At 36.6% G+C, this 12,836-nt stretch overlaps 1 protein-coding gene across 1 annotated transcript in view; it reads right to left on the reverse strand.

The window, feature by feature from the left end:
- Positions 1–12,836, reverse strand: part of PROS1 (protein S) — a 78,813-nt gene that overhangs the window by 24,156 nt on the left and 41,821 nt on the right. Inside the window, exons 7-9 of the mRNA XM_006139869.3 lie at positions 7,934–8,059; positions 5,598–5,719; positions 2,609–2,724 (exon numbers count right to left, since the gene is read on the reverse strand). Of these exons, the coding sequence (XP_006139931.1) occupies positions 2,609–2,724; positions 5,598–5,719; positions 7,934–8,059 (364 nt within the window). The remainder of the gene's footprint in view (positions 1–2,608; positions 2,725–5,597; positions 5,720–7,933; positions 8,060–12,836) is intronic.

The raw sequence follows: 12,836 nt of genomic DNA on the forward strand, positions 1-12,836 counted from the left end.
CGACCGTGGTTCGCGTCCCGGACCCAGTGGCTTAAAACTCACTCCGGGCACGTGTGCGTGCGTGCCCAAGATCACGAGAGGAGAATGGAGGAGAAGGGATTGTGGCGTAGCCATACCCCCTGGGGGGTGATTTCTCGCTTTCTGTGTCTATGTCTCTGTCTGTCTCTCTGGCGAGTGCAAGCGCCCTATAACGAAAAACCTCTCAAAAAAATTATCATTTAGTAAAGTCCCATACAGATTCCCCCCACAAAGCAAAAAAAAAAAAAAAAAAAAAAAACCTCAAGTCCTTTTATGCTCAGGATCTTCCAAAAGTTGATCCTATTATGAAGATAATTTTCTCTTCTTTATGAAATCATGCTAAAATGATATTGCAGAGAGTCTTTTTTGAATATCTTGTTTCTGGAATATGTCATTAGCGCATCAATTCATTTCATTGGGGACAATTGATATGTTTTCAGAAGTATTGCAGACCAGAAAAGAGTGAATTTGTTAACATTTGCATAGAGGAAGTGTTTAATCATGGAAAACAGAGGTGAAGGGATTTAAAAAGAAAAAGCAGTATCTGTTCTTTATGTTGGTTACATGGGTGGCAGTTTGTAAAAATTCATCAAGCTGTATACTTAATATATGCTTACATTTATAGTCATACATTTTTTCAATAAAACATTTAAACTAAGTAAATAATAAGCAAATACTGGAAAAATGACTATTTGGTCAACTCTGATCCAATGTTAGGGTTCAAGATATTCTGAGATATCAGTAAGAAATTAATACCCCTGAAAGTGTCAGAAAGTTTACTAAAATCAACATTTTTCCTATCATTCTCATTTTTCTCATAGCAAGGGAGACCTGTCTCTCATCTGCATCACTAGAAGATATTATTTGCTTTGAAAATTAGGTATTAGGGGACATGGCATGATAAAGAGCACAATTATATAAGTGAATCTTAGCATAACTTTCTTTTTAAAAAAATGTTTTAAGAAGAATTTATTTATTTTTTTAAGAGAGATTTTTACTATAGGGCATGTACACTCATCAAGGAGACAGAGACAGAAAGACATAAAGCAACAAGTCACGCCCAATCCCTTCTCTTTCATTCTCCTCTTGGGATTTGGGACACACACACACATACACACACACACACACACACACACACACACACGCCTGATGTGAGTTTTAAGACACCGGGTCCAGGACTCAAACTGTGGTCGACTACATTGGAGTCCAGCGACGTAACCAGTACACCATCTGCTGGTCCCGTCATTGTTTTTAAATTCGACCAGAGAGAGAAAGGGAAAGGAAGAAAGCAGGCTGCCAGGTCTGGGACTTAAACCATGGTCTGCCATATGGGAGTCCAGCACTTTAACCACCACACTACTTGCCAGCCCCTAGCATAACTTTCATTGTCCCTTAATGATATTTCTATGAATTTAGTTTATTATTTATTGGGTAATCACATGTACCTAACTAATTAAATTCTAGACATGTATACTTATATAAAATATTTTTAAATTTGAACTTTATAGGGCCAACAAGTGGTATGGTGGTTGGGGCAATGGACTCCCACATGGCCGACTATGGTTCAAGTCCTGGACCTGCTGACTTACTTTCTCACTTTCTCCCTCTCTTGCTCTCTCTCCCTGTCTCTCTCTTTCTCGTGAGCACATTTGATCTACAGCAAAATTAATAATAAAAATAAAATAAAATAAAATAAATAATTTAAAAATTTAGACTCTGTAATACGTCTCCACTACATTTTTCCCCACTTTTCCAACAAAATTACAATTTCTCTCCAGTTCCAACAACATATGGAGAAAATGTGATAAGTAAAGTAGAATTATTGACTCCAAACATAAAAAACTATTTCTCCCTAAAGTCAATATAACTACAGGAGTAATAGATAAAGGTTTTGGATAGTCAACTAAAATCATGTAACACATTTCTTTAAAATACCACTTAAGCAATCTTATAAGTTTTGAATAAAATGATCTTCTAAAAGCAATAATTTGAATATTTTCCCCTAGTATTCATAAGATAAATGAAGAACAATGAAAATTTATAAGTACATTAAATCTATTTTCCAAGTTTCTTAGTAAATAGGTATTCACTAGAGAAGGAGGAATGACAGAGTAAAGTAAAATAATCATTAGGGAAGATCAGCCCAAAAAGGTTCTAGAATAGGGGCCCGCAGATGGCCTAGTGGCTATATTGCTGGACTTTCATGTAGTCAATCATGGTTTGAGTCCCGGACCCAGTGGCTTAAACTCACACCGGGTACATGTGCGTGCATGCCAGAGATCCCAAGAGGAGAATGGAGGAGAAAGGACCGCAACATGGCCATCCCCCCAGGGGGTGATTTCTCGCTTTCTGTCTCTCTGTCTCTCTCTATCTTTCTGGCGAGCACACACGCCCTACAACAAAAACCTCTCCAAAAAAAAAAAAAGGTTCTAGAATAAAAATTACACATGAGGAAATATAAAATAACCTTAGGTTTCCTAAAATCATCTGGTTCTTAATACAATTTCATACCAATCAAGCCTTTCAGTCACTTTTCTTCTGTTGTTACCTATTTAACCTCTAGAAAAGATCATTGACAAACATTCCTCACCTGGTGATTTCTGGCAAATGGAATTTTAAGTATAAAACGACGCCCACAAACTGCTCTGCTAAGTAAAGCAATTCATAATTTTTGTCAAGGTTCAAGGGAAGGCACACTGGAACAGCCTGGAAAGAAAGGAACAAAATAGACAAAATGCACAGGTTATTGCTTGCTTGGTATTCCTGTCCAGCTGTGTGTCTTTTTCTGGTTCCTAATGTTATCCTCTGTAATACTCTATAATAGTTTAAGAATGCTTTTGGTAATAATATCTTTGACTTTCTTGAATAGTCAATCAGCAAAACCTCCAAGAATACATATGTTTTTAAGTCTTGTTCAATGTGTATGGCTTTACATTTTTCTGGTTAATATTTCCTTGGCAGGGCCAGCCCTGTAGTACAATAGTTAAGTTCCATGCAGAGGAAGCTGATACCCTAAGGATGACTATGGTTCAAATCCCTGACAGACTGGCTTGAAAAGGCATATGTGGGGACCAGCAGTTAGCGTAATAGCTGTGTCGCTTGACTCCCATGTAGTAGACGGTGGTTCAAGTCCCGGACTCAGAGGCTTAAACTCACGCCGGGCACATGTGCATGTCTGCCCAAGATCTCGAGAGGAGAGTAGAGGAGAAGGGATTGGGGCGTGGTAATCCCCCCCTGGGAGGTGATTTCTCATTTTCTGTCTCTCTGTCTCTCTCTGTCATTCTGGCGAGCGCATGCGCCCTATAGGAAAAAAAACCTCTACAAAAAAAAAAGGAAAAGCGCATGTGTGTTGGGGCCCAAAACGTACGTAGATGGAGAAATGAAGGAAAAAGAATTGTGCCGTGACTATGCCCCATTAGGGGTGCTTTCTCTCTGTCTCTTTAGCAAGAGCAGGCACCCTCTGGCAATATATATATATATATGTATATATATACATATATATATATAATATCTTATTTTAGATATATATATATAAAATCTCCTCTGCTAAAACATTCTTAAACATAACCTTTTTCTTCAAGGACCAACATATAGCTCCCTTTCATTAACTGTCAGGTATGATGCTTTCCATGAATTATATCTGAGTTATTTTTATTTGGACTACAAAATGGCATCTCATTCATTTACTCAAACATTTGTTAAACAAAACTTTTCTGAGTAAGAAAGTGGTAGATAAAGGAATACTGGAAAACTTGGAAGGAATAAATGTTAGTTCCTATCTTAGTCTCCAAAGAATTTACTAGAAAATGACTTAGAGTCACTACATCTAGTATCAAGGTTTCTGTTTGTTTGCCAGAGAATGCCTGTGCTCACTGGAGAGCGAGAGTGAGAGAAAGCACCTTCTATGGGGGACAGTCACGCTGCAATCCCTTTCCCTCCACTTCTCCTTCCTATTGGGATCCTGGGCATGAACACACACATACTCGCCCAGCATGTCCCCCAAGCTGCTAGGTTCAGGACTTGAACAGATCAGTTAGCCATGCAGGATCCAGCTGCCTTAACCACCATGTCGCTAACTGATTTTTTTCCCTAAGAGTGAAAACAAACATTGAAAGAAAAAGCTTTTTAAAGATAAGTTCCTATGCACGTCCAAATATATTTTGAAAGGACCAGCAGATGGTGTAGCGGTTACGTCACTGGACTCCTGCATAGTCCACGGTGGTTCTAGTTCTGAACCTGGCAGGTGACTCAGAACTCACACCAAACATGTGTACATGTGTGCCCAAAATCCTGAGAGGAAAATGGAGAAGGGATTACAACGTAGCCATCCTCCCTGGGGGGTGATTTTTCACTTCCTATCTCTCTGTCTCTCTCTCTCTCTCTCTCTCTCTCTCGGTCTCTCCCACAAGCACACATGCCCTATACAAAAATCCCTCTAAAAAAAAATAAAAATATTTTGAAGAGAATTGTATATATAGCATTTTATTAAATATAGGCTCAGAAATAATATTTATTTCCTCTTGGAACTTTTACAAGTCTATTTCAAGGCAGATGGTGACATGTAACTATTATGGATAGTGAAATTTAAGAGACTAAATTATAAAGTAGATACTGGCACAGCATGGCACTTTAACTGCATAGAATCAAAGTCAGTACATATGCCAGCTAGCTTTCTTTATCTTCCTTCACCAAGTAGGTAGCATAATACTGAACATTACATTTTTTTGTATATACCAGCCTTGTCTTGGCAACAGATATAGAGGTAAGTGGATACACAGTTAAATCATTATTTTTCAGTCTGCCTGACAATCATATACAACTCCCCCTCATTTGTTAAGAAAGAGAAAGAAAGAAACAAACAAACAAAGGAAGAAGAAAGGAAGGAAGGGAGGAAGGAAGGCAAGAATTGGAAGGATAATCTAACATGTGATACTTATTTTTTAAAAAGAAAAAAGAGACTCCGAATGTTGACTCATTTCAAAGAAAGAAAAACTAGAACATACCCCAGACATTCAATTTCTGGATAATTATGCATTAAATTGAGTAGTTAAAAGCAATTCTGAGAGGACTGAGATGAACAGAATCTACCTCTCTAAATTCTGGTTTAATTAAACCTCACTAAATCATATTCTGACAATGCCATTCCCTCCTAAAAGTTTATGAGTTTACTAAAAGTTTACTCTTACATGTACTAACTTGCTTAAGGCGGATCAGACTTGTTGGACTGGGACAGAGAAAGGTAGAAACTGAAAAATGTTTACACAGAAGTTGCTCTGGAAGGTCGTTTCACACACAAAAAAGAGAGTGAACCTCGGATTTTCTTAGTTTCTTAAGTAAGCCTCCACTTCGCATTCTGTAAACATACAGACTACACATGGACCGTCCCTAACTGACCCTGAAGCCTTTTGTGTCCAGCCACTAATTAACCCCAATGTTTATGATTTACATGGCCATAATTAGTAAATAGATCATGACTCATGGTCAGTTTAAAATGACAGCAACTATGGCAGAACACCTGAAAAAAACGTACCTAGAGCTCTCATTTAGAAAAGAGAAGTTTAGCATTGAAAAATGTTTACCTCACAACTCTTCTTATCCTGGGCAAGTTTGAATCCTTTCTTTCCATCACAAAAACAATCGTAACCTCCAGGGTAATTTATACAAAGCTGGCCACACATGTTCTCGAAGCATTCGTCTATATCTGGGGTAAGACAAGAAATTGTAATATCCTTTAAATGTTCCATCCAATAGGCGGAGGAATATTTTAATTTTAGTAGGAAATAATCGATGACAACAGATTCTTAGAGAAAGAAATTCCTAAGACATCAAACACCGTTAAATGTTTGACATAGAAATGTAAATGAGTTACAAATGTAACTTTTCTTTATTTACACACTATAGACTAATTAATAATGATCAGTTCTTATACTTTATTATTGATGTTTATCAATTTATTGTTTTTATCCATTTGTTAATAATTAATAAAAGTATAATGATTATACTAATATTCTGATTTTGAATTTAAAGAAAAAAACAACATTGAGCACCTCAACTGTTTATATGAATTCCATTGGGATGACTGCCCAGTTTTTTGCTGTTTACAAAAGAAGGCAAAAAAGAAAGGAAAGAGAAGAAATGGAAAGAAGAGGAGAGGGGAAGAAGATAGGGAAGAAAAGGAAAGGCAAGGGAAGGGAAGATATGACCCCTTTTAATTAAAATTAATGCATTTGGGGTTAAATACCAATATTAAGAATAGTTGACTTTCCATAGTGCTAAAATTAATGACAGCAATAAATTTAAGGACATGTGTGTTTATCTTATTTTAAATTAAAAAAACTTAGCCTTCTAAATTGTGACATTTTCCATGTGATCCTTGATAACATTCTTTTGTGAAAATCATTCCTGAAAAACTGTAATGATGTTTTTGAGCTAAAGTCCAGGTAAGAGCCTTGACACTTGGCGTTGTTTGCACATTGTGATCTTAAAATCCCCCCCAGATTCATCAATGCTATTATCACATGCAAGTTAGTAGTAAATGCTTTAAAATAAATCTCCCCAAATTCGTGAGTCCTCAACAGCATTAGAATCACATGAACTGTTATTAAAGTGATATACAGTTGTGTGGTCATATGTAAAATTTAAAAAAAAAAGCTATCATTCAGTGAATAAAACTACAATAGAAGCAATGAAAAAAAAAAAAGCTATCATTCAGTGAATAAAACAATAGACACAATGAGGTTGGTTCATTATAAATCTGCAAATACTTATGATTTATCGAAGAAACTCCCAGTAGGACTAATGGGAGAATAGATAGAGTGTATAGAAGAGAAATTATTTTGGTGAATGCATGAGGAGGTAAGACATCAAAACCTCAAAAGGAGCACTCACAGTTGGAAAAAAAAAAAAACTGTTCTAAAAACTTTATTGATCTTTACAAAGTCACAGAGAAAAGCACATTAGTGCTTACCGGAGTTTACCTCTAATAAGCTAACGATTAAGAAGAAACTTACTGCTTAATGGTTACAAGAGTTTCTGTCTGGAGTGATGAAAAAGTTTTGGAAGTAGACAGTGGTGACAGCTGCACCACAGTGCCAATGTAATTAATGCCATGGAATAGTGGCTGTATGTTGTATATTGGCACAACAGAAAATTATTACTGATTTGATTAGTTTTAGTCATGGTATTAAATTCACTGTGAGGTTTTAAAGAATTTAAAGGAGGGATAAAAGAATTTATATATATCATGATTTAAAAAAAAAAAAAAAAGCTAACAAGCTTTGGTTACCTGAGTTACATACATCAGTTACACTACAGTCAAATGAAGTCATGGCACCTACCAGGGGCTACCCCAGATTTACAGGTTCTGGATTACTGATCAATATGTCTCAGATTTCTAGAGCTCAGTTATTATTTGGTTATGACAAGACAAGAGACCTAAGTTATTTTCTATTTCAGAATAGATGATTGGCTTAGATAGACACAGATAATCAATGAAAAACTAAGAATAAAACCTAATGTTTTCACTGTAACCAGGCTCACTGTGTCATGCAATTTTTGAGCTGCATATTTCTTTGGTATGTACGTGTTTTTCCTTCCAGTTTGAAATTCTCTATATCTTTGACTATTATTTAAGGGGTGTGAAAATATATTTATCTTGCTTTTATCACACCTATAGGTCTCTAGTTCCTATGTAGCTGAGAAAGCCAAAGGGAGTACATAACACTAAACCTGAAGACCATGTGTCTTACATATTTTACTCTGGAAGGAAGCCAATGATTATACAAGTGATCAAGTTAATATCATAGAATAGAAAATCTGATTGTTGGTGCCAAACAAAACCAATGTTTTAAAATAGCAGTTCTGGATTCAAACCTGCCCTCCCCACCGTCAGCAGTGATTAACACTACCACTGTACCTTCACAAGACTTCGACTTGAGGTTAAATCGGTAGCCTTCAGGACATTCACATTCAAAGTCTCCTGGGATGTTCTTGCACACAGCTGTGCCACAAATGCTTGGCTTAATAGAGCATTCATCTATGTCTGTAAATAAAACCGCTATATTAAAAACACATTTTCCACACCAGAAGATGCTAGCAAAGAACACATCATTTGTGTTTTCTGTATATAACTTAACACATATAATGAAAAAAACAAAGTTCTCATGAATAATAAAATATTAAATTTATGATCATATTTTAGTTCACCAAATATATTCTTTATGCAAATGCATAGGGAGTATTTTTTATACCAGAGGTCATGTGCCCTCATGAGAAAGAGAGGGTGAGAGAGAAAAAGCACTCCCCAATGGGGCATAATCATGCCACAGTCCTTTTTCTTCATTTCTCCATCCTATAAGGATTTTGGTCACACATTCAAGTACACCTGGCATGCTTTTCGAGCTGCCAGAGCCAAGATTTGAACCATAGTCAGTCACGTGGGACCTGATTTTCTATGCATGGTTCTTAACCACTGAGCTTTGGGGTTGGTCCAGAATGTATAGGGAATTTGACTGATGTTTGCCATATTCCTTTGTAGCTATAAAAATAAGCAGGGGATGGCTTCAGCTATTTTCATATCTACCAGGTTACAGTATGAAGATAATTAGAAGTTCAACTATATTTTTAAAATAGTGTTCAAATGTATCCTAAATATATGTTTCTGAAATATGGTCTTAAAAGTAAATTCACTCTTCTTTGAAATCTGTGGCACAATGTTAAGTGCTGTGCATTGGAAGCTGAATCTCAGGAGTTCAGTCACAGTTCAGTCTGACTGGCAGCTTGAAGGGTGTACCAGGATCCTGATGGGATGAAGAAGTGAAGTAGGCAGGATTTTGACATGATCATGCCCATTTTGGAAGTGCTGTCTCATTCTCTCTCTCTCTCTCTCTCTCTCTCTCTCTCTCTCTGGTGAGCACACACACTCTTGTCAATGGATAAAGAAAGGAATAAAAAAGGTTGATTCACTCTATACTGTCACATATTTTTTAAAACTGGTTTGCTTATTTTACCTTGTTCCTTTGGAAATGGACAATGTCTGTTGTGTATACTATTATTATTGCCTCAAGTATTCAATAGTGACTCTAATTTAAAATGGGATTGAGTAAGGTCTCAAAGCCACAGTTAATCTAATATAAACTTTAGTGTTAGATTAATATTAGAGAAGTTTCAAATGTGTTTATTTTATTGTGTAGTAAAACAAGAGACAAAATACAGGTTGCAACTAGATAAGCATATGTGAGAAAAACAAGAAAAGTAACAGAAGTAGCTCAAGGAAGGTGTACTTATTAGTGATTTTTTTCTCATCTGTACTTTCCTCAAAAAAATCAAACTGAAAGTGTATATATTTTAAGTTTATTTCTTTCATGAAAGAGAGAAGAGAGGAAAGGAGAGACAGACCGACTGACAGGAACCTGCAACAGGGCTCCCAGGCCATGATCCATTCCCGGCCTCAGCCAATTCAGATCACAGGCACACACACAAATGACTGACGTATACAGAGAAATGAACCCAGGAGCTTCCTGTGTGGGTCCAGTATCTCAGAGCATTAAATTACCACAGCTAGCTCTGTGGAAATATACTTCCTACTCTAGAAAACAGTTTTCTTCCCAGAGACTAGTATTTTAGACATTGCTCTATTTGAAATAGAGTAATGCATAAAAATAATGGAATTAATCCCTGTGGTAAGAGAATTGTTCTATATCATAACTATGACAACGTCAGTCTCCTCAGTGTGACACTGTGATATGAAATTATACTACAGTATACAGAAAGAGGGAAACTGGGTAAAGGGTCTAAGGAATCTCTGCATGATTTCTTTCAAATTCATTGAACCTTTAATTAATTAAAAATAGAATATTTAATTTTTAATAAAGAACTATTTATTTTCAAAGGAAAGTAAAAATACCTGACTAAAATTAATTAGTTTGAAGCATACTGCAGGGAATTATTTCTATAACATGAGTTTAGATTATTTTCTGACTCTACACTGACATCTAATGTCTGATGAAAAGTTTTATTGTGTTCATTTTTAGACAGTTATTAGCAACTTGATCCCAACCAAACATATACAGGTCTTGGCAAAAGTCCCAATTGTAATAGTTTTATACAATATTCTTCTAACAGGTCTATATCACTTAAGAATCATGTATAAAGTACTATATAAATGAAAAATATTTAAAAAAACATATGTTCTAGTAATCGGGGAACTTTTTTTTTTCTTTGCTAGAAAGTATATGCACTTGCCAGAGAAAGAAAAAGAAACAGAGAGAGGAGGAGGAGAAAGCACACGCACACTCCTCCCAAATGAGGAGGAATGGTCACAACACCACGAAATAATTCCTCTCCTCCATTTCTCTCTCCTTTCTGAATTTCGGGCATTTCTCAAGCCACCAGGTCCAAGACTTGAACCACTCTCTTAGCTATATGGGATCCAGTTGCCTCAACCACGAGGCCATAAGCTGGTCTGACATTCTTATTTATGAAAGAACATTTTGTGTATGTGTGTGTGTTAACTCAACAGATAAGAATTAAATACTTTTTTATTTAGGGTAAATAGGTGGCATGGGGTGGTTAAGAAGTCTCTCGACTACCACATGCTCCACATTTCAACTTCTGGACCTGGCAGCTTGAAAATCATGTCTGGTACAGGTGTGGGCATGCCTGAAATCCTGAAAGCAGAATGGAGGATAAGGGATTGAGGCATGGCCATACTCCTGGGGGGTGATTTCTCCCTTTGCCTCTTTCTGCTTCTCTCTGGTGAGCACACACACCTTATGACAAAAACCTAAGATATGAAATAAAATACACTTTCAAATTTAAATATTCATAATTTTTTTAGAAGGACAGAGTATTCGGATATGTAAATGTAGAATAGGTCCTATTTGTTTATAGAATGCATATGGTATCCAGAATTACGGTGATTTTCTTTAACTGGTGTTCTAATGATAACATAGTCTAAATATCTAAACTCAAAAAGACCTTCAGATAAACAGACTTGAACAATATATTGTCACAAATTGGATAACGGTTGTGAAGAAATTGTTAGTTAATATAGTTCAATTTAGAATCACTTAATTACACTTTATGTAATATGACAGCAAAGTATAGCACACAAAAAAACTATAATGTAGTAAGGGACAGACTATTTCTTGAATGAGTCTAATTTGAGGATTTATTAAAACATACAGAGCTGAACAAGAAAACTTTATGTTTTAACTTACTGATTTTTTTTAACCTCTTGACAAAACAAAGGAGAAGGAGGAAAAGGAGGAGGAGGAAAGAAAAACTCCCACATTAAAACTGTTTCTAGTTTTTAAGGGCAAAATTCAACTCTAGGCTGGAATGTTTTGTCTTATTTATCTATACATTTAGCACGAATATTTGAAGATTTAACTAAAGCAGCTAAACCAGTCAAACGAAAAGGACGATATTTAAAGAGAAAAAGTTCAAAATGTAGAAGTGTAGAAGACAGGGGGAAATAAAAACAAAAGAGATACAGTAGGAAAATGATTTGTTGACAAGCTAAACTAGGGTCAGCCTGAGGCATGGTGGTTGAGGCGGCTGAATCTCCCACAGCTCTTTGTACCCATGGAGTATCGAACCCACAGGCTTGAAAAACATGCCGTGTGTGTGTGTGTGTGTGTGTGTGTGTGTGTGTGTGCACGCCCAGGATCCCAGAAGGAGCGAGAGATGGAGAAGAGAGTGTAGTGTGACCATTCCCCAGGGGGATGCTTTCTCGTTCTCTCTCTCTCTCTCTTTCTCTCTCCCTATCTCTCTCGGTCTCTTTCTGCAAGCACACGCATCCTGTCGCAAATTAAAAATATAAAGGTGAACAGAAATGGTTTCTTTAAGTCTAAAAAAAAGTGTGACCAATGATGTGATCTTAATATAAAGAAAATCAGGTCGTCTTCATCTTTCCCAAAACTACAACAGGAAATAAGGTACAAGATGAAGAGTTTATATTGGAGATCTGAAAAAGAAAGATTAAATAAAGCAATGAAAGAGATTATTAAAGACTGTGGTGGGTTTCTTTGTATAACTATTTATATGGTAGTTTTTGTTGTTTTTTTGTTTGTTTGTTTTTCTTTTTTTAGATTTTTCCATAGGGCATGTGTGCTCCCCAGACAGAGGAGAGAGAGGGAAAGTGAGAAATCACCCCCTAGGAGGATGGCCACATTGCAATCCCTCCTTCTCCAGCCTCCTGGAGGGCATGAATGCATACATGCCCAGTGTGATTCTCCAGGACTTGAACTGTAGTCGTCCACGTGGGAGTCCAGTGCCTCAACCACCACACCATCTGCCCCCCCCACCTGTTTTGTTTGTTTGTTTTCAAGACAAAGTCTTGTTATGTCATAATCCTCCTGCCTCGATCTCCCAAGCAGCTGGCACTGTGGGCGTGTGCCATTGCACCTGGCCTTTTAGATGGACAGAAAATTGAATCCGGGCCTCCCATGTCATCTCAGCCTATCGAGAAGCAGTGTCCACCAGTATGTGCTGCCAGAGCTGATCCTATAGCTGTTTAATCTTATTGGAATAAAGGAAATAATCTTATAACATCTAAAAACACAGGATAAACAATGATTTTGCAAAGTCTGCAGTATGCAAAGATCTGCACTGAAATCTCACTTAATAGTGAAATCCTTTTTCTGTTTTTATTTGTAATGAAATTCTTTATTGAAACATGCACACACATGTGCACACACACAATAAGGAAATAACAAATACCCTTCCAATCATTGTTACAAACTAAAAGGCAGACCTATAGTATCACAAGGCTTCAAAGTAGTAAAAAGTACAGGTTTACTATAAGCAGTTCCAAC

This window comes from Tupaia chinensis, unplaced genomic scaffold, assembly GCF_000334495.1.
Source record: "Tupaia chinensis unplaced genomic scaffold, TupChi_1.0 Scaffold000009_1, whole genome shotgun sequence".
In the NCBI taxonomy this organism is placed as follows: Eukaryota; Metazoa; Chordata; class Mammalia; order Scandentia; family Tupaiidae; genus Tupaia; species Tupaia belangeri.